The 21,768-nt window shown below is 47.0% G+C and overlaps 2 protein-coding genes across 5 annotated transcripts in view; both read right to left on the bottom strand.

Annotated features, from left to right (window-relative positions):
- Positions 1 to 12,657, bottom strand: part of LOC143997694 (alanine aminotransferase 2-like) — a 54,214-nt gene extending 41,557 nt beyond the window's left edge. Inside the window, exons 1-5 of one of the 3 annotated variants that reach the window (XM_077493452.1) lie at positions 12,525 to 12,657; positions 10,314 to 10,441; positions 5,851 to 5,940; positions 4,029 to 4,137; positions 2,646 to 2,779 (exon numbers count right to left, since the gene is read on the bottom strand). In XM_077493452.1, coding sequence (XP_077349578.1) covers positions 2,646 to 2,779; positions 4,029 to 4,137; positions 5,851 to 5,940; positions 10,314 to 10,436 — 456 coding nt within the window. In that variant the 5' untranslated portion in view covers positions 10,437 to 10,441; positions 12,525 to 12,657. The other 2 variants (XM_077493451.1, XM_077493453.1) reach the window with 2 other exon arrangements.
- A 1,974-nt stretch (positions 12,658 to 14,631) lies between these two features.
- LOC143997693 (alanine aminotransferase 2-like) overlaps positions 14,632 to 21,768 on the bottom strand; it is a 99,934-nt gene continuing 92,797 nt past the window's right edge. The window contains exon 12 of one of the 2 annotated variants that reach the window (XM_077493450.1): positions 14,632 to 14,785. In XM_077493450.1, the coding sequence (XP_077349576.1) occupies positions 14,695 to 14,785 (91 nt within the window). In that variant the 3' untranslated portion in view covers positions 14,632 to 14,694. Of the gene's footprint in view, positions 14,786 to 18,591; positions 18,697 to 21,768 lie in introns of those variants that run through there. The other variant, XM_077493449.1, reaches the window with a different exon arrangement.

Below are 21,768 nucleotides of genomic sequence, written 5' to 3'. Positions count from 1 at the left end.
AAATGAGGTCACAGACATGTGCAGTAGCACCCTCTAATAAAATTAGTATTTTTGGTGAGTGCATGTAAATTTAGGCCGGCCAAGCTAGGCCTGTTTGTTTTGATCTATGTGGGCTTGGAGTGGCTCAGAGTAGGCTGGTGACTCGCAGATAGCACCACTCCACTGTCACCTCCCTCTGGATTCTAGAGCATTCTAGAAGAGAGGAGGGGAAGAGAGGTGGAGTTGTCTTGGGTGTCTCAGGGAGCCCTGACCAATCCCCAACTAGGATTGGCAGGGGGCAGGCCTCCTTGAAATAGCTAGGGTCAATCCAGCTGGGGAGGAGTTGTCGAGTGGAAGAACTAAGGTTTGGAGTGCAAAAGCTGTCAGGGCCTTTGGGGGCACTCCCAATTCTGGGTGGGGTGACCTTGGGCCTGGGACTTGGGTGCAGGACACTTCCCTTTAAAAACGTATGGAGGATTTGAACAGGAGGCCCAGACAGGAGACAGAGAGGACAGCGGGAGCTAGTACTGTCGGGCAGGGGTGTTGCTAGGTCTACAAAAGATCTGGGGCTAGAGCCCATAGCAGCGTAGTAAAGAAAGTCATATGCTTGGGTGGGCATACACATGTATATACAGAAATATACGTGTGTGTGTGTGTGTATATCCCAAGAGAGCCCCCCACTTACATCAGGGTCCACAGAGAGCCCCCCTTACATCAGGGTCCACAGAGAGCCCCCTTACATCAGGGTCCACAGAGAGCCCCCTTACATCAGGGTCCACAGAGAGCCCCCTTACATCAGGGTCCCCAGAGAGCCTCCCACTTACATCAGGGTCCCTAAAGAGCCTCCCCTCCCCTTGGGGACCCTTGCAGAGACTCGGAGCTATGGGCCCCAGATTCGGGGCTATAGCTCCAAAAGCCACCCCCTAGCGACACCACTGCTGTCGGGCAAGTCTTCAGGAGGGAGGTTTGTGTGCAGCCAGGAGAGCTGGTGAGTGACATGTGCTATCGGGAGGGTTGGAGAAAACATGCCTGGGAGGAAACAGTCAGAGCTGGGTGTGGAACCAGTGAGGATTGCAATGTCATGGGCAGTGAAGTCGGGCAACTGCGGCCAGAAGGGCTGGCAAGGCCTGAAGAGGGATTGCTGGGAGCAGTAGTCCGACATAGGACAGCTAGTACTAAGAGATTTCTTATTCTATTTTTGCTACACTAAACGGGACCCGCGGTCCCTGTCTGCAAATGGCAATTTTTAGGGCTTGACTGAGTCAGTGAGTGAGTCAGTCAGTTGGGCCTAACCATGTGCTAGCTGTACCTGGAAGTGAAGTGTTGTGTGAGAGAGAGAGGAACAGTCTGCAAGCAAGTGATGTGCTGGAGGAGACTGGAGCTGTAACGTGTATATAGTTGTCCCAACCAGGGTCATCTTAATGTATGGGCACCCCTGGGCAATGCCCAGGGGCCCCAGGTGCATGGGGGCCCTATGTTAATCTTGCTCTACAACATATTTGCCAACTGTCCCCATTTGCCAGGACAGTCATGCCTTTTACTAAGCTATCCCCAGATGGCTGTGTCCTGGGCAGCATCCCAAAACCTGTACCATGCCCTCCTGATCCCAGTATTGTGCCCTCCTGACCCCTTCCCCCCTGTACTCTGCATTTCTGCCTCCCCCTTCCTGTACTGTGACCTTTGTGTTGATAAGTCTTTGATTTATGGGTTTTTCTTATTGTTTAAAATCTATTTTAATGAAAGTACTAATAAATATATGTTAATTCTATCAACTATTTATACTTTAATTCTTGAGAGCAGGTGCGTAAATTGGGGCTGGCTGGTAGGGACCCCAGTGCATTACTACGCCCAGGGGCCCATGATGCTATTAAAGTGGGGTTCCACCCTAAAGTGGAACTTCCACTGATCGGAACCCTCCCCCCCTCCGGTGTCACAATTGGCACCTTACAGGGAGGAGGGGGGTGGAGATACCTGTCAAAGACAGGTATTTACACCCACTTCTGGGCATAGACTCCCGTGGGAGTCTATGTCATTTCCTGTCCTGCCGCGCTGTCTGCTGGGACACACACGGGTCCCAGTGACAGCGCGGACAATTCCTATTGCGCTGCGCGACTTGCGCATGCGCAGTAGGGAACCGGGAAGTGAAGCCGATTCGCTTCACTTCCTGATTCCCTCACCTAGAATGGTGACGGCAGCAGCCGAGAGCCGAGCGATCGATCGGCCTCGGCTGCCGGCATCGCTGGAACCAGGGACAGGTAAGTGTCCATTTATTAAAAGTCAGCAGCTGTAGTATTTATAGCTGCTGGCTTTTAATATTTTTTTTTAGGTGGAATCCCTCTTTAAGATGGCCCTGGTCCCAACTGATTGAAATACAGTCAACCAATTGTTCGTTCTACTGGGCATCCCATATACTCCTATCCCTATCCAAGTTCAAATCCCTCAATAAGATAACAAAACAAACATTTGGACTGGTCATTGTCTCCAAGGTGATTGAGAAGTGAATGCCGGGCTGGGCAGGGTGACAGGTGGGCCACAACTTTCAGCAGCCCCTACGGGGGGCACCGCTACAGACAGAAATAATAATTCAAATATACGAGTGGAATAAGTGCCACTAACAGAGTTTGAAGGTCATCAGTGACTCTATCTTGTGCCACTCGCAGACTTACCAGAACGGCCTTCGATATCCCCCCGGTCACGATAATATCCCTGGGGTCACTGGGGACTCCGCCGTCTCTCTGTTCGATGAACTTGGCGATCTTGGGGGGCATAACCCGAGCGATGAAATTTGGATTGTAGCTGCCTGTGGAGACACAAAAAGAAACTTCTGGACTTACCGCATGTCACTGTGGATATTTTTATTTCCAGCCAGCAGGTGGAATTTACGCCTCCTTTTGCATGTTGTTTAGAGAGCCCAATTGCTCAAGCTGCTCAACTTACATACAATCAACAGTGAGGATCACCCCCACCCTGACAGTCCTGTTCAGGGTATAAGATGAAATTAAGAAAATAAAAAGCTCCTGCCCTTTTTTTCTTTAGCTAACCCATTGTGCTCTAGGGATTCTTTATCATTTTATTAAACATTGACAATAAATGCTGCGCTACACTGGGGTATCAATGAGGGAGTTCACTGGGGTATCAATGAGGGAGTTCACTGGGGTATCTGCTTTTATTAGTGCATCAAAAATCTTCAATATATCAAAAATCAATATCTAATAAAACTACTACCCTATTTAAAATAATACATTTATTTAAACACATGCACTATATTGTCAAAAGTATTGGGAAGCCTGCCTTCCCATGCACATGACTGACCTGATCTTAACCCTATAGAACACCTTTGGGATGAAATAGAGCAAAGACTGCGAGCCAGGCCTTCTCGTTCAACATCAGTGCGTGACCTGACAAATGAGCTTCTGGAAGAACGGTCAAACATTCCCATAGACACACTCCTAAACCTTGTGGACGGCCTTCCCAGAAGAGTTGAAGCCGTTATATCTGCAAAGGGTGGGCCAACTCAATATTGAACCCTACGGACTAAGACTGGGATGCCATTAAAGTTCATGTGCGTGTAAAGGCAGGCGTCACAATACTTTTGACGATATAGTGTATGTAAATAAGACAGGGTAAAATACATTTAAATGTTTTGTTTTAACTTTTTTCTGCCATCTGTTCATTCCTTTTTTTTTCTTAGAAAAGTAAGTTATAAAGAATTTACAGTATATTTTTATTTTTATTTTTATATCATTTTTTTTATATTTAAAGGAATAAAAAAATGTTAAAAAAAAAAAATGGACTGTTATTTTTATTTTATTTTAAATATAGTAAGAAAAAATTATATGAATTAAAATTAATTTTACCTTCTCCACTAACTTCAATACAATTCACCTAATGCAAAATAGAAATAAAAAAGTGCAGTGTGTACAGAAACATAGACAATGAATAACTTCATCACTCATCATTTGTTTACTTTGGCTTAAATGCTGCAGTAACGCATCTAAAAAAAAGTGCTCTTGTGTATGAACCCAGACTGACAATATCCCCAGACTCACCCACTGATCCATTATCCAACTTCTTCAAGATCTCCCGGGCCCGAAGCTTAGCATCCTCTGCAAAGTGATCAGTGTCCAGCAGGTCGGGGTAGGTACACAGAGCGGTCACCTACAGAGAAAATTTCATGATTAAAAGCAACCATTCTCAGCAGGTAGTGACACAATACTTAATGACGTAGCAATCATTTTCAGAAATAATCATGAAATTTAATTTGATACATGATGATGGGGATGACAAAAGGCAAAGATGGACCATCACCCTAGAAAGATGGAAGGAGTGAGCTGTTTGGGATTATTGGTGATGAACTGTAGGGGGGTGTTAGTACAATTCTCAGTTTGACCACTAGGTGGCATCCTCCTCTAAGATATAAATACTCTAGGTTGTTAGCATTTCTATCTAAGGTCATCTTGAGTAAGGGCAGAAGATCCATGTAGCATTTACTTCCTGGAATCCATTTGCCCTTAGCTCAATTTTACTACCTCTCTTGTTTGAATTAACAAATTCCATAAAAATTACTTTGCACCACTAAGTGATAATTGGTTCTGTATTCTCTAAAAGGGACAGTGCTCTGAGGTGGGTAAGGGGGTAGAATCAAGGGACAGTGCTCTGAGGTGGGTAAGAGGTGGAACCAAGGGACAGTGCTCTGAGGTGGGTAAGGGGTGGAACCAAGGGACAGTGCTCTGAGGTGGGTAAGAGGTTGAACCAAGGGACAGTGCTCTGAGGTGGGTAAGGGGTGGAACCAAGGGACAGTGTTCTGAGGTGGGTAAGAGGTGGAACCAAGGGACAGTGCTCTGAGGTGGGTAAGGGGTGAAACCAAGGGACAATGTTCTGAGGTGGGTAAGAGGTGGAACCAAGGGACAGTGCTCTGAGGTGGGTAAGGGGTGGAACCAAGGGACAGTGCTCTGAGGTGGGTAAGAGGTGGAACCAAGGGGCAGTGCTCTGAGGTGGGTAAGAGGTGGAACCAAGGGACAGTGCTCTGAGGTGGGTAAGAGGTGGAACCAAGGGGCAGTGCTCTGAGGTGGGTAAGAGGTTGAACCAAGGGACAGTGCTCTGAGGTGGGTAAGGGGTGGAACCAAGGGAAAGTGCTCTGAGGTGGGTAAGGGGTGGAACCAAGGGACAGTGCTCTGAGGTGGGTAAGGGGTGAAACCAAGGGACAATGTTCTGAGGTGGGTAAGAGGTGGAACCAAGGGACAGTGCTCTGAGGTGGGTAAGGGGTGGAACCAAGGGACAGTGCTCTGAGGTGGGTAAGGGGTGGAACCAAGGGACAGTGTTCTGAGGTGGGTAAGAGGTGGAACCAAGGGACAGTGCTCTGAGGTGGGTAAGGGGTGGAACCAAGGGACGGTGCTCTGAGGTGGGTAAGGGGTGGAACCAAGGGACAGTGCTCTGAGGTGGGTAAGGGGTGGAACCAAGGGACAGTACTCTGAGGTGGGTAAGAGGTGGAACCAAGGGAGAGTGCTCTGAGGTGGGTAAGGGGTGGAACCAAGGGACAGTGCTCTGAGGTGGGTAAGGGGTGGAACCAAGGGACAGCACTCTGAGGTGGGTAAGAGGTGGAACCAAGGGAGAGTGCTCTGAAGTGGGTAAGGGGTGGAACCAAGGGACAGTGCTCTGAGGTGGGTAAGGGGTGGAACCAAGGGACAGTACTCTGAGGTGGGTAAGAGGTGGAACCAAGGGGCAGTGCTCTTAGGTGGGTAAGAGGTGGAACCAAGGGACAGCGCTCTGAGGTGGGTAAGGGGTGGAGTAACAAAAGATGTTCCTCACGCCAGTGAATTGATCGATTATATGATTGGTAGGTGCTGGTGAGTTCCTGCGCCGTCCCCTTACCTGTCTCAGGAAGCTGCGCGGTTTATGCCCCATGACCTGCTGGTCCTCATAATGGCACTTTGTGATGCTCCCGAATGGCTTGATAATCCCCTGACGAAGAAAACAAATATTTAGATGTAACAGAAACTCTTCTGCGAACAATTATAATCTCTTAAATGATCCCTGTGGACATTTCTTGGGAAGGGTCCCGTTGCTTCCATCCAGACACATTGCCCTCACTGCTCTGGTATGTTTTAAGTGGTGGACGCATCAAGGTGATGGGTGCAGGGGCGGACTGACCATTGGGCCACTCGGGCACTGCCCGAGGGCCCCGAGCCACTAGGGGGCCCCATTAGGGTTGCCAGCCTCAGTAAAACAAGGGACAGTATGTAAAAATCTGTGTTTTTTTTTACATCTGTCTCTGAAATGTCCCTTACCAACATCCTTTTGGTCTAAAAATCCCAAGATTATAGCTGCCCCACCTCTCCAGTACCTTCTCAGCCAATAGAAACATGTCTGTGTATACTGTGTGATTTTATAAACTAGGGGCCCCATAATCTTCTATTGCCCGGAGTTGTCAGTCCACCCCTGGATGGGTGTTATCTGTGCTCACATATCCTGACCCCAGCCAGGGGGTGCCCGTTTCACTGCTAAGTGATATAAAGGCCAGTCCATCCAAAAGTGAATTTTCAGCTATAGGTAGAACCTGGGGGGTTATTTGTGACCTACTTATTTATTTGGTGATTCCTTTGGGGCGATCTTGCCATAATTCCTGGCTCTGTTTTTGCCCACGTGGAACTTTTTGGTGTTCCAGTCAACCTGTGTGTGAGCACATCAGGTGTACAGACCCGGGAACTCGGCACAGGGATGGTGGGAACCCTTCATAATGGGCACATCAGGTGTACAGACCCAGGAACTCAGCACAGGGATGGTGGGAACCCTTCATAATGGGCACAGCAGGTGTACAGACCCGGGAACTCAGCACAGGTATGATGGGAGCCCCTCATAATGGGCACATCAGGTGTACAGACCCAGGAACTCAACATAGGGATGTTGGGAACCCCTCATAATTGGTACATCAGAGGTACAGGCCCAGGAACTCAGCACAGGGATGTTGGGAACCCCTCATAATTGGTACATCAGCTTTTCAGACCTGGGGACTCAGCACAGGTATGGTGGAAACCCTTCATAATGGGCAAACCAAGCATGCAGATCTGGCATGCAGAATCGTGGATGGTCGGAACCCTTCACAATGTGTACAGCAGATGCACAGACTCTGGAACTCAGAGCAAGGATGGTGGGAACTCCTTGCAATCTGAATTAAAATATATAAACTGTCAGTGAAGTGCTTTGGTCTGTTTGATCACTTTTAAGATTCATGGATGGCTGAAAGTAGATGACAATGCTGATTTAGCAATATGGAATACAAACATAAAGCACCGTACCTTCTAGCATTTGGAGGTATTGCCTGTCCCTCTAGTAATCGATGTATTCAGTGACATCATATCTGTGTGCCAAATAAAAGGATTGTGGGACAAATAGTTTCCCCGTCAGATAATTGCTTTGCATGATTGTGTGCCAGGACTACATATCCCAGGGATCTTTGCTGCCATCTGTAGATTGCTGGGAGTAGCTATAAAAGCAACAGAAGCCTGCACGGAGGGTCTCTTCCTCCGGGGGGCCTGACACAAGACAAGCCTCTCTGTGCAACAGGGAGAGAGAGGTCACGGCCTACCATGCAGAGTCTTACTTCCAACCTGTGGCCTGAGGGGACTAACTCTGTTATTCGCTGTCAGACATCCTTTCCAGTGCCACCCTGTCGGTGTGTGGGGTAAGCTTCACGTCAGAAGATAGAGACAGTGGATCCGCTGCATGAGTTCCTGTTTGGAGGAATCTGAGCATTCTGATCGTTGGTGTGAGGGCAAATTGCTTGACCCTTATCCCTTCTTTGCCACTGTTACATTGAGATACTTTGCACAGACAGCTTTACTCCAAGAACACTTTACTGCATTATTTGAACACTGTGCTCAGACACCTTTAGCTTTCTTCACTATAAGGAATCTACTGTTCCCACCACACCCAACCAGATAACAGCTAACGAGCTCCAACTAGCAGGTGAAGAACATCAGATCTGCAATGAGAACTTTATTGCCATTACTTATAGAAAGGCGCTTATGATGAATATCTATAAACATTCAATGATATAATATTATATATATTGCATTTTTTTTTTATTTCCATGCTTAGCAAAACCAATATATAGCACAGGTTACAGCACAAACTCCATTATCAATCAATGTGCCTAATATCAACATGAGGTAATATCCATTCGAACCCTTATTCACTGAAAAAAATAATAATAATCAGTGGAGTCCATGCAATGAAAATCGAACGTTTGTATAGTGCTTCCAATCCAATCAGATCTTATGTGATGAATATACAGCCTCTACACCGTCACCGATGCACCACTTGAGCACCCCTTTGTTAATCTACTCACCAAAGGTAGGTATATGTAAAGCCTGTAAAGTCCTCTCAAACTGAAAGCAAATGGCTCCCTTCTGGATATACAGCAGTCCTTATCCGGAACGGCTCAGTGTGGTGGCTCGGACATGCAAACATACAAGGGGATGCTTTGCATAGTGTAAAACCTTTTGTTGAAAATGCTAAAACCCCCTGCATACAAGAAATGCTTAAAAGATTGTTCCTTTTAAAACAGCACGTCTCACACGGCTCTGCATCAATCTCACCCACGCCTGTAGTTCGAAAGAACCGCCTGCTACGATGAGTTCCCAGGATGTGATTGACAGGTGAGTTGCGTGGTCACTCACTGACGCGTTTCGTCATTACGTCTTCAGAGGGCCCTGTATATTCGCCTTCAATGGCTGTATGTTCATCACATAAGATCTGATTGGATTGGAAGCACTATACAAATGTTTTATTTTCATTATATGGACTCCACTTATTATTTTATTTTTTTCAGTGAATAAGGGTGCCAATGGACATTACCTTATGTTGATATTCAGCACGTTGATTGATAATGGAGTTTGTGCTGTAACCTGTGATATATATTGGTTTTGCTAAGCATGGGAATTAAAAAAAAAACTGCAAAATATGTAATATTATATCATTGAATGTTTATAGATATTCATCATAAGTGCTGTTAATGTTTTGATTTTTTTAATCCAGACATAATTTTTAATATTTTATTGTTTCTTATAATAGCGGCTATATTGCAGTTAATCTCTATATAGATTGAGCGCTGGGATCAGTGTCACTATACTCTGATATTTTATATTACTTATAGAAAGGCCCCTATACTACTCTTCTCTAGACCCACTCTCCCTTCCTAGGATAGCGTGTAGGCTGGCCAGGTTCCATTTTTATTAGTGTGGCAGTATTAGCAGTTAACGGAAACATCCGTCAAGGGGGTAACATTACATCTAAATGCAGTGTACATATATGTATATAGCTTTGTCATTGATAAAATATTGTTGCGTGTCTTTTGGAGGAATTTTTTTACTGAGTTGGTGCTGTTGCCTAGAACTCAGCAGATTTATTACCTCATCTTGTGACAACTTCCCATTTATTGGTTCAAATAAAATATTAATAGAACCTAAATACATTGAGTTGTTTGATTATTGCCACACAGTGATACAAGATTGTCTGAACCCAGACTGCCAGGTGGGTTGGAAAGTTCACCAGGTACATGGCTGTGCAGATGAGCAGGTAACTCTAATCGGTCCTCTAGGGGGCCGCGCTACATTTGGGGGCTCGTCTAGGATGCTATCTGCAGCTAGCCCTAGCCAACTTAGATTGGAGCCACAATCTGTGTGGGAAGACGCCTCCATGGCCAGGGTTGCTTGGGTTAGAAGTCATGGAACTCTAACCGACAGAAGCACTGTTCTAGAGATCTCTGGAAATGAGCACACTAAGAGGGATATCAGAAGGTGGCTGCGAATTTGGGCACCAGGACACTGGGCCTACCTGGTAGAGACTGAAGCCTCAGAGGAGTTGGATCAATTCAGGGCATTGATAGCATGGCAGGAAGAGGTGCCAGAGTGCTTTCAGGTGGAAGAGGTCCATCTGACGTAAGAAGTGACTGCAAGGGTGTTCCCACTCAAATTCGAAAGAGGACAGACCGAGAAGCCATCCCATTACTGAGTCTGTAAAGGATAAATCCTCATAGAAGGCGATTTAATGTTGGGTGGAGCCAATACTGAACCTGTACAGGAAACATGCTCGTAGGAGGAGCCTTAATGTTGGGTGGAGCCATTACTGAGCCTGTACAGGATATATCCTCATAGGCGGAGCTTTCATTTTGGGTGGAGCCATTACTGAGCCTGTAAAGGATAAATCCGTATAGGAAGAGTTTTTATGTTGGGTGGAGCCATGAACAATTACTGAGACTAGGTGTGTCCTTAAATTCATGAATTAAATTCATATTTCAACTTTACCCCAGGCATCCCACTCGTCTTTTCTCATACCTGATTGATTTCCTTCTGCATCTCCACCGCTCGGGCTGACACTGACCCCTTAACTGGGGCCCTCACATTTAGAACTGCCTGGTTCATGGTCTCCAGGTTCAGGAGTCGCTTCCCAGGTGCCATTTTTCCTGTAGTCAAAAATAGGAATGCCACATGTCAGCACTCAGCAAATATAAGTATACACAGAAGAACCTTGGAGATGTGTCAGAGCCCCTCGTCCTGTCTATAAGGAGCTACAACCATTCGTGCTGTGCTACTTAGCATTTTTATGGTCAAGATTGTTCCAGTCAACCACGTGGCTTTAACCAAATCCTTAATAGGGCACACTGTGGTCTATCACCCTACACCTAGACATAGGTAACAGGAGAATTACCAGGCAAAGGATTAATCATCTAAAACCGGCCACAGATCTGACCTATTAAGGTGGCCACACACATTTCACTGTGATCATACACTTGAACATTCACTGACTGAAATGATCAAATTTAATTAAAATCTCAAGATTCTCCATTCAATAGATAAAGTGAACTCTCAGTTCTGACTCTGCCAAGATGATTGGACGTTGTAGAATTTTGTTGTTCGGTTCTGATTGATCAAGGAAAAATATGTGCCTTGTATTGAACTGATCATAACTGAAAGCAGTGGCGTTCGCTAGGGGGCGGCTTTTGGGGCTATAGCCCTGAATCTGGGACCCATAGCCCTAAGTCTCTGCAGGGGTCCCCAAGGGGAGGGGAGGCTCTCTGGGGGCCCTGGTGTAAGTGGGGGGGGGCTCTCTGGGGACCCTGATGCAAAGGGGGAGGCTCTCTGGGTGGGTGGGGTCTCTGGGGATCCTAATGTAAGGGGAGGCTCTCTGGGGACCCTGATGCAAGGGGGGGGCTCTCTGGGAACACTGATGTAAGGAGGAGGCTCTGGGGACCCTGATGTAAGGGTGGGCTCTCTGGGGACCCTGATGTAAGTGGGGGGATCTCTGGGGATATACACAAACACATACGAATATTACTGTATATACATGTGTATGCCCGCCCAAGTGTGGGACTTTCTTTACTACGCTGCTAAGGGCTCCAGCCCCAGATCTTTTGTAGACCTAGCAATGCCCCTGACTAAAAGTAGATTGTATACATTCATAGCTGATAGCTTATATCTTCATATTTTCAGAGGCTTCTACTCTGAGGATCATGAACAGCAGAACAATACATTGCTGCATTGCTCGATATTTTTTGATATTGCTCGATCACAAATACTCACCTGTAGTTCAGCAGTGACATCACAATGACTATGCATATTCATACCTCCCAACTGTCCCTGATTTCAAAGGACTGTCCCCGATTTGGAGCAATGTCCCTCTGTCCCTCTTTCCTCCTCATTTGTCCCTCATTTTGGTCTGATCTATATAGATGTATGTAAAATGCACTTTTTATCTATGAAAAAGTTTTTCCCGGAGCTAAACCTTTCATCTGATTTCTAAATTGCTGCATTTGTAGATTCCAAAAGCCAATATAAAGGAATAGTAGTGGTAAAAAAACACACTTGTGGGTTTAACCAATCTTATTTTTTGTGTACAATTCTCCTTTAAAGGGATGTGACAGGGGGTGTGTCCTATGTCTGTATACTTTTGCTGATAGGTGCCCCTCATTCCCATCTCAGCAGTCAGTCCAGTATGATCTCACCTTTAGTTTAGCAGTGACCCCACTATGACCGTGCATATAGTTTAGAAGTCAGTCTGGCATGATCTCACCTGTAGCTCAGCAGTCACCCTGCTATGTCTGTACATGTAGTTCAGCAGTCAGTCCAGTATGATCTCACCTGTAGTTCAGCAGTCACCTCGCTATGTCTGTACATGTAGTTCAGCAGTCAGTCCAGAATTATCTCACCTGTAGTTCAGCAGTCACCCCGCTATGTCTGTACATGTAGTTCAGCAGTCAGTCCAGAATTATCTCACCTGTAGTTCAGCAGTTACCCCGCTATGTCTGTACATGTAGTTCAGCAGTCAGTCCAGAATTATCTCACCTGTAGTTCAGCAGTTACCCCGCTATGTCTGTACATGTAGTTCAGCAGTCAGTCCAGAATTATCTCACCTGTAGTTCAGCAGTTACCCCGCTATGTCTGTACATGTAGTTCAGCAGTCAGTCCAGTATGATCTCACCTGTAGTTCAGCAGTTACCCCGCTATGTCTGTACATGTAGTTCAGCAGTCAGTCCAGTATGATCTCACCTGTAGTTCAGCAGTCACCAGGCTATGACCGTACAGACAGTTTGGTGAAAAGGTAATAAATATCAGTGAAGCATTAAATGCAAAGATAAGTCTGTGTATATGTCGGGTTATTGTATAATCCACAGAAAGAACACCTATTAACTGACGGAGACAGGATCATCGACTATATGTTCAGCACTCATGATATTGATCTTCAGAAAACATCATAAATTCCACATTCCATGTTTGGCCGCCCCGACTTCTTGTACTGGTTTCAGATCTGTAAAGCAAATGTGATGGAGGTGGACTAAAAGAACAGAATAGAATAGAAAATGTAAACTTTACAACGTGAATATTAGTAGATAAAGTAGCGATGTGTTCAGATTGAATGCCCAGTCCTGTACTAGAAATTATAAAAGGTTTATTTATATTGTCCATTACATATGATCAAGTATTCAGTGTGAACGCCGGGCCCACCTTAGTCACTAACATTCACTTTGCAAAAAGTACATACACCACCCCAGCCTCTACTCCTCCGGAATAAGGGAGACCATGTGACCTCTATGCCTCTGGAATACAGGGGATCATGTGACCTCTACACCTCCAGAATACGGAAGATCATGTGACCTCTATGCCTCCAGAATACAGGGGATCATGTGACCTCTACACCTCCGGAATACGGGAGATCATGTGACCTCTATGCCTCTGGAATACGGGAGATCGTGTGACCTCTATGCCTCTGGAATACGGGAGATCATGTGAACTCTACGCCTCCGATATACAGGGGATCATGTGACATCTACACCTCTGGAATACAGGGGATCATGTGACCTCTACACCTCCGGAATACTGGAGATCATGTGACCTCTATGCCTCTGGAATACGGGAGATCATGTGACCACTACACCTCCGGAATACGGGAGATCATGTGACCTCTATGCCTCCGGAATATGGGAGATCATGTGACCACTACACCTCCGGAATACGGCAGATCATGTGACCTCGACACCTCCGGAATACGGGAGATCATGTGACCTCTATGCCTCTGGAATACGGGAGATCGTGTGACCTCTACGCCTCTGGAATACGGGAGATCATGTGACTTCTACGCCTCCGAAATACAGGGGATCATGTGACATCTACACCTCTGGAATACAGAGGATCATGTGACCTCTACACCTCCGGAATACGGGAGATCATGTGACCTCTATGCCTTTGGAATACGGGAGATCATGTGACCACTACACCTCCGGAATACGGGAGATCATGTGACCACTATGCCTCTGGAATACAGGAGATCATGTGACCATTACACCTCTGGAATACGGGAGATCATGTGACTTCTACGCCTCTGGAATACGGGAGATCGATTGACCTCTACGCCTCCGGAATATGGGAGATCATGTGACCTCTAGGCCTCCAGAATACAGGGCATCATGTGACCTCTACACCTCCGGAAAACGGGAGATCATGTGACCTATATACCTCCGGAATACGGGAAATCATGTGACCTCTTCACCTCTGTAGTGCAGACCCTGAGCTGGATTATTCCACATGTGCTTCAATAGGCTGGAATGTGCATTGCATACCTTCCTTTTGAGACTCGCTCACTGAATAGAGGGTGACCTCTTCCAGTGTTCCCTCTATTGCCCCGTATTTATTACACAGCTTGTGCGATATTCCTTAGTTAATATTGACCTAAAAATCAATTTTCAGATAAAAATCACGGTATAGCCGGCTTGCCTTAGATATCTATGACAATCCTGGGAGTCAGGGGCATAAGTCCAATTCATGGGGCCCCATAGCAAAATGTTGATGGGGTACACCCGGCAATATCACAGCATGATCCTGAGCATCTGAGCCATCAGACAACCTCTCCAAATGGGGCCCCTTTCCACTCTAATGCCCCATAGCAGTCACCTGGGCTGCTATGGCTATAATTACACCATTGCTGGAAGTGAAGGATCCCTGGGGGATAAACCCATGCCTCCCAACTTTTTTGAGATAGGAGCGAGGCACACCAATTAGAAAAGTATGTAGGCATAGAACACATACCCTGCCACGCCTCCTTAGAATTATACAAAAATATGTATTCGAGCCCTTTGCACGTGTTCGCGGTAAAGCAGTGACTGGGCAAAGTGCTGGTGACTATTAGTACTGGGACTTTCCATGTGATGGGGATTCGGGGGGCTCAGGAATATTCATGAAGAAATTTTTTGTGGAATTCTACGATCTTTTCCAGGATGGATTTCAGTTCCTCCAGAGGGTGGAGCAGAGAGATCCTGAAACACACAGATGAACCCCACCAATCATATATTTCACTAAATGTATCCTAGGACTCTCCCAGACTATAGTATTATGGGGGGGGGGTGCACCTGGGGGCTCTCAAACAATGAACCCTGGGAGGGGGGCTTCTCTCACACATTGAACTCCCCTATCCCTGGTCTATATTACCCCAGAAGAGAGAAGGGAGCCTTTGTCACATATAGGACCCCGTATCCCCAGTTTATAAGACCCCAGGAGGGAGGGGGAGCCTTTGTAACTTAAAGGACACCCCCCATCCCCAGTCTATATTACCCCAGAAATGGGGGAGCCTTTGTCACTTCTAGAACACCCAGCCACCCCCCCCCCCCCCGTGAGCCTATATTACCCCCGGAGTGAGGGGGGAGCATTTTCACATACAGAACACCCCCCATCCATAGCCTATATTACCCCAGGAAGAAGAGGGGGAGCCTTTGTCATGTATAGAACACCCCCACCCTAAACCTATGTTACCAGAGAAGTGGGGGGGGGCATTTCTCACACATAGAACACCCCCCATCCCCAGTCTATATTGCTCCCAAAATGAGGGGGGAGCCTTTGGCACATATAGAACACCCCCACCCCGAGACTTTATTACCCAGGAATGAGGTGGAAACCTTTGTAACATATAGAACAACCCCCACCCCAGGCCTACATTACCCCAGGAAGGAGGGGGGAGCCTTTATCACATATAGAACAACCCCCACCCCAAACCTATATTACCCCAGGAGTACTCGATTCGTTTTTTAGGCGCTTTGGAAAGAGCTGCCCATTCATTGCGATGGTCAGGGGCGTTTCCAAAGATGCTACTTGCAGGATTTTTTCTAACGTCCCACAAGCACACCGCCCCAGTGTGAAAGCACCCATTGCAATGAATGGGAGGCAGTTTTCAGGCGCTTTACAGGCACTATTTCTAATGCCTGTAGGCACTAGGCACTATTTCAAACTCACAAGTGCTTTTTTTACTATTCCCCTATACCGGCTTTTGAAATTTACAGATGCATTTTTTAGAAATTGGATGAAAGGTTTAGCACTGGGAGACATTATTTGAAAGATAAATAGTGCATTTTATTTACAACTCTGTGGATCAGATAAAAATGATAAGAAAAGAGGGACTTTGTTCCAAATCAGGGACAGTTTGGAGCTACAGTGGTTAAAGAAAATAATCTTCCCCCTTTCAAATAATCACATTTTGTTGCTTTGCAGCCTGAAGTGAAGACAGACACAGTTTTTGTTTTATCTGACTGTATTTACTTATAACATCCAAGTGAAAGATTTACAGGTAAAACCAACATGTCAGTAAAAATATAAACAAAAATTAAAAAACAGAATCAGTGAGTTAGAAAAAGGATCACCCCCCTTGTGTCAGTATTTTGTTGGACCAGATTTTGCTTTAATTCCAGCCTTTAGTCTGTTAGGATTTGTCTCTACAAACTTTGGACATCTAGACTTTGCAATATTTCCCCACTCTTCTTTGCAGAATGTTCAAGTTCAGTTAAATTTGATGGTGACCGTTTGTGGACTGCAGTCTTCAAGTCATTCCACAGATTTTCAATGGAGTCTTACCCTACATTCACACCTATGCACTTTTTGGTGCGTTTTGCATTATGCAGTAATGCAGTACAATCCATTTAACATGGTTTCCTATGGCAGCCCTCAATTTTTCCACTCGCCTAGTGGAAAATGAGGGCTGGCAAGCGTGGGCTGCCTGGGAGTGGGGGGGGGGGGGGGCAAGCACCGCCGGCAGGCGGGGCTGAATGGGAGCTCTTCCCCCAGTGGAAGAGAGAGCCAGCCAGATCATCAGAGCACAGAACATCGCTGTAGCAGCTTTCATTTCAATTGCCGTGTGTTCCCTGCACTCGCTGTCACATACAGCCCTGCCTCCTGGCCCAGGTACTTTGATAGACAGATCACCCATCCAATCCCAGGATGCGTGACTTATATCAAAGTACCCGGGCCAGGAGGCGGGGCTGTATGTGACGGCGAGCGGCGGGAACACACGGCAATTGAAATGAAAGCTGATGTTCCTTGGAGCTCTCATGAGCCGGGTGGCAATCCTCTTCCTCTCCTCTCTTCCCCTGCACAGGTAGGCTGCACTGTTGGGCACAGGTAGGCTGCATTGATGGACACAGGTAGGCTGCATTGTGGGCACAGGTGAGGCTGCATTGATGGGCACAGGTGAGGCTGCATTGATGGACACAGGTGAGGCTGCATTGATGGACACAGGAAGGCTGCATTGTTGGGCACAGGTGAGGCTGCATTTATGGGCATAGGCGAGGCAGCATTGATGGGCACAGGTAGGCTGCATTGATGGGCACAGGTGAGGCAGCATTGATGGACACATATAGGCTGCATTGATGGGCACAGGTGAGGCAGCATTGATGGACAGAGGTGAAGCAGCATTAATGGACACATGTAAGCTGCATTGTGGGCACAGGTGAGGCTGAATTAATGGGCACAGGTGAGGCTGCATTGATGGGCACAGGTGAAGCAGCATTAATGGACACAGGTAGGCTGCATTGGTGGGCACAGGTGAGGCAGCATTGATGGACACATATAGGCTGCATTGATGGGCACAGGTGAGGCAGCATTGATGGACACATATAGGCTGCATTGATGGGCACAGGTGAGGCTGAATTGATGGACAGAGGTGAAGCAGCATTAATGGACACAGGTAGGCTGCATTGTTGGGCACAGGTGAGGTAGAACTGATGGGCACAGGTGAGGAAGCATTGATGGACACATGTAAGCTGCATTGTGGGCACAAGTGAGGCTGCATTAATGGGCACAGGTGAGGCTGCATTGATGGGCAGAGGTGAAGCAGCATTAATGGACACAGGTAGGCTGCATTGATGGGCACAGGTGAGGCTGCATTGATGGGCACAGGTGAGGCTAAATTGATGGGCACAGGTGAGGTAGCATTGATTGACACAGGTAGGCTGCACTGATGGGCACAGGTGAGGTAGCATTGATGGACACATGTAGGCTGCATTGATGGACAGAGGTGAAGCAGCATTGATGGACACAGGTAAAGTAACATTGAGGGACACGAGTAGGTTGTGTTGTTGGGCAGAGGTGAAACGGCAGTGATGGACACAGATGAGGCTGCCCTGATGGGCACTGATAAAGTTGTTGTTAATATTTATTTTTATATCCTAATTCTGCATAAACCATTTAAGTGTAATTTCATGAGATAATTTATGAGGGCGTGTTTATGGATGGAATTAGGGGCAGGCTAGGGGTTGGGTGGGGCAACTGGTGGCAAGTAACCCTTGAGGCCTGGCTAGTAGCTCAGGAAGGGAGAAGGGAAGGGAAGTGCTCGCAGCCTCCTAGGATATCCACGCCATGAGTCCCAGAAGACCAGGGCGGAGGGCGGTATTGTACAGTACATGGGGTATGCTGCATCATTGGGGCGGGCTGGTTTGAGTTTTATTCAGCCACCCCACAGTTTTATTTTGCATTGTCAGGCAATTTTGCTGGACATTGTGCAAGGCCCAATGACAGGTCCTCTTTAAGTTCCAGAATCTACCACTAGGAGAGGTTTTTGGTTCAGTTTTGGATGGACAGACCAATTCCCTATTTCTCAATATTTCATTTTGGTCATGTGATAGAATTCCCGGCATTGTATGACACCGGATGTAGGAGTGATATATGACACATTGTTGCAAACATACCATCGTTTCCACTTATTGTGGAGTGAGTGCTGATTTGTGGATGCAGTGACTGGGCAAAGTGCTGGTGACTATTAGTACTGGGACTTTCCATGTGATGGGGATTCGGGGGGGGGGGGGGGGGGGCGGCTCAGGAATATTCATGAAGAAATTTTCCATGGAATTCTACGATCTGTTCCAGGATGGATTTCAGTTCCTCCAGAGGGTGGAGCAGAGAGATCCTGAAACACACAATGAACATGAGATGAACCCCACCAAGTTATCATATATTTCACATTTCACTAAATTTATCCTAGGACACCCCCAGACTATAGTATTATGGGGGGGGGTGCACCTGGGGGGCTCTCAAACAATTAACCCTGGGAGGGGGGCTTCTCTCACATATAGAACGCCCCTATCCCTGGTCTATATTACCCCAGAAGAGAGAAGGGAGTCTTTGTCACATATAGGACCCCGTATCCCCAGTTTATAATACCCCAGGAGGGAGGGGGAGCCTTTGTAACTTATAGAACACCCCCCATCCTCAGTCTATATTACCCCAGAAATGGGGGAGCCTTTGTCACTTCTAGAACACCCAGCCCCCCCCCCCCCCCGCCGTGAGCCTATATTACCCCCGGAGTGAAGGGGGATCATTTTCACATACAGAACACCCCCCATCCATAGCCTATATTACCCCAGGAAGAAGAGGGGGAGCCTTTGTCACGTATAGAACACCCCCACCCTAAACCTATGTTACCAGAGGAGTGGGGGGGGGAGCATTTCTCACACATAGAACACCCCCATCCCCAGTCTATATTGCTCCCGAAATGAGGGGGGAGCCTTTGGCACATATAGAACACACCCACCCCGAAACTGTATTACCCAGGAATGAGGTGGAAACCTTTGTAACATATAGAACAACCCCCACCCCAGGCCTACATTACCCCAGGAAGGAGGGGGGAGCCTTTATCACATATAGAACAACCCCTACCCCAAACCTATATTACCCCAGGAGTGAGGGGGGACTATTTCTCACATATTGAACAACCTCCACATCCAACCTATATTACCTGAAGAGTGAGGGGGAGCATTTGTCCCATATAGAACACCCCCCACCACCAGTCTATATTACCCCCAAAATGAGGGGGGACATTTTGTCACATATAGAACACCCCCATCCCCAGCCTATAGTACCCCAGGAGGGAGAGGGGCCTCTATCACATATAGAACACCCCCATTCCCAGCCAATATTACCCCAGGAATGAGGGGGGACCTTTGTCATAAACAGAACACCCCCATCCCAAGCCTACAGTAGCCCAGGAAGGGAGCCTTTGTAGCACAGTCCTGGAATGGACTCTGTTACACATAAAACACAGTGACACCTCCCATCACCAGTCTCTATTACCCCAAGAGAGTGGAGGGGGGCACTCCTAAATACAAAACACAGTGAAACCCCTATCTCCGGCTTATATTACCCTGGAAGAGAAGGGGGGATGGGGGGGGGGGCGTTGGTTCTGTCATAAATAGAACACAGTGATACCCCCATCACCAGCCTATTTTACCCTGGAGGGGGGGGGGGGGTTCTGTCACATATACAATACAGCAAGCCCCCCATCCCAGCATCTATTTCCCCACTGACAGTCCCAAGGCTGCTGAAAACAATAATGATCTCTTTGGTCCCCTATCATCCTGACCCAATGTCAGGCTGTTGTACGCTGTGCTATAGACACAATACTGGACTGTCACAAGACCTGAACAAAAGAACACAGACTGTCATCCAACATCTGGGGCCACCCCCACTAATACAGTATATATACCGTATCTCACAAAAGTGAGTACACCCCTCGCATTTTTGTAAATATTTTCTTCTATCTTTTCATGTGACAACACTGAAGAAATGACACTTGTCTACAATGTAAAGTAGTGAGTGTACAGCTTGTATAACAGTGTAAATTTGCCGTCCCCTCAAAATAAATCAACACACAGCCATTAATGTCTAAACCGCTTCCAACCAAAGTGAGTACACCCCTAAGTGAAAATGTCTAAATTGGGCCCAATTAGCCATTTTTCCTCCTCAGTGTCATGTGACTCGTTAGTGTTACAAGGTCTCAGGTGTGAATGGGGAGCAGGTGTGTTAAATTTGGTGTTATCGCTCTCACTCTCTCATACTGGTCACTGGAAGTTCAGCATGGCACCTCATGGCAAAGAACTCTCTGAGGATATGAAAAAAATTATTGTTGCTCTACATAAAGATAGCCTAGGCTATAAGAAGATTGCCAAGACCCTGAAACTGAGCTGCAGCACAGTGGCCAAGACCATACAGCGGTATAACAGGACAGGTTCCACTCAGAACAGGCCTCGTCATGGTCGACCAAAGAAGTTGAGGTCACGTGCTCAGCGTCATATCCAGAGGTTGTCTTTGGGAAATAAACGTATGAGTGCTGCCAGCATTGCTGCAGAGGTTGAAAGGGGGGGGGTCAGCCTGTCAGTGCTCAGACCATACGCCGCACACTGCATCAAATTGGTCTGCAAGGCTGTCGTCCCAGAAGGAAGCCTCTTCTAAAGATGATGCACAAGAAATCCCGCAAACAGTTTGCTGAAGACAAGCAGACTAAGGATATGGATTACTGGAACCATGTCCTGTAGTCTGGTGAGACCAAGATAAACTTATCTGGTTCAGATGGTGACAAGCGTGTGTGGGGGCAACCAGGTGAGGAGGACAAAGACAAGTGTGTCTTGTCTACAATCAGGCATGGTGGTGGGAATATCATGGTCTGGGGCTACATGAGTGCTGCCGGCACTGGGGAGCTAGAGATCATTGAGGGAACCATGAATGCCAACATGTACTGTGACATATTGAAGCAGAGCATGATCCCCTCCCTTCAGAGACTGGGCCGCAGGGCAGTATTCCAACATGATAATGACCCCAAACACACCTCCAAGATGACCACTGCCTTGCTAAAGAAGCTGAGGGTAAAGGTCATGGACTGGCCAGGCATGTCTCCAGACCTAAACCCTATTGGGCATCTGTGGGGCATCCTCAAACGGAAGGTGGAGGAGCGCGAGGTCTCTAATATCCACCAGCTCTGTGATGTCATCATGGAGGAGGGGAAGAGGACTCCAGTGACAACCTGTGAAGCTCTGGTGACCTCCATGCCCAAGAGGGTTAAGGAAGTGCTGGAAAATAATGGCGGCCACACAAAATATTGACACTTTGGGCCCAATTTGAACATTTTCACTTAGGGGTGTGCTCAGCGGTTGAGACATTAATGGCTGTGTTGAGTTATTTTTGGGGGACGTAAAATATTTACAAA

The sequence above is a fragment of the Lithobates pipiens genome, unplaced genomic scaffold (genome assembly GCF_037356315.1).
Source record: "Lithobates pipiens isolate NorthernLeopardFrog02 unplaced genomic scaffold, aLitPip1_a1.2 Scaffold_19, whole genome shotgun sequence".
Classification (NCBI taxonomy): domain Eukaryota; kingdom Metazoa; phylum Chordata; class Amphibia; order Anura; family Ranidae; genus Lithobates; species Lithobates pipiens.
Note: the sequence above shows the minus strand (reverse complement) of the source record. Positions and strands in the feature narration are given on the sequence as shown.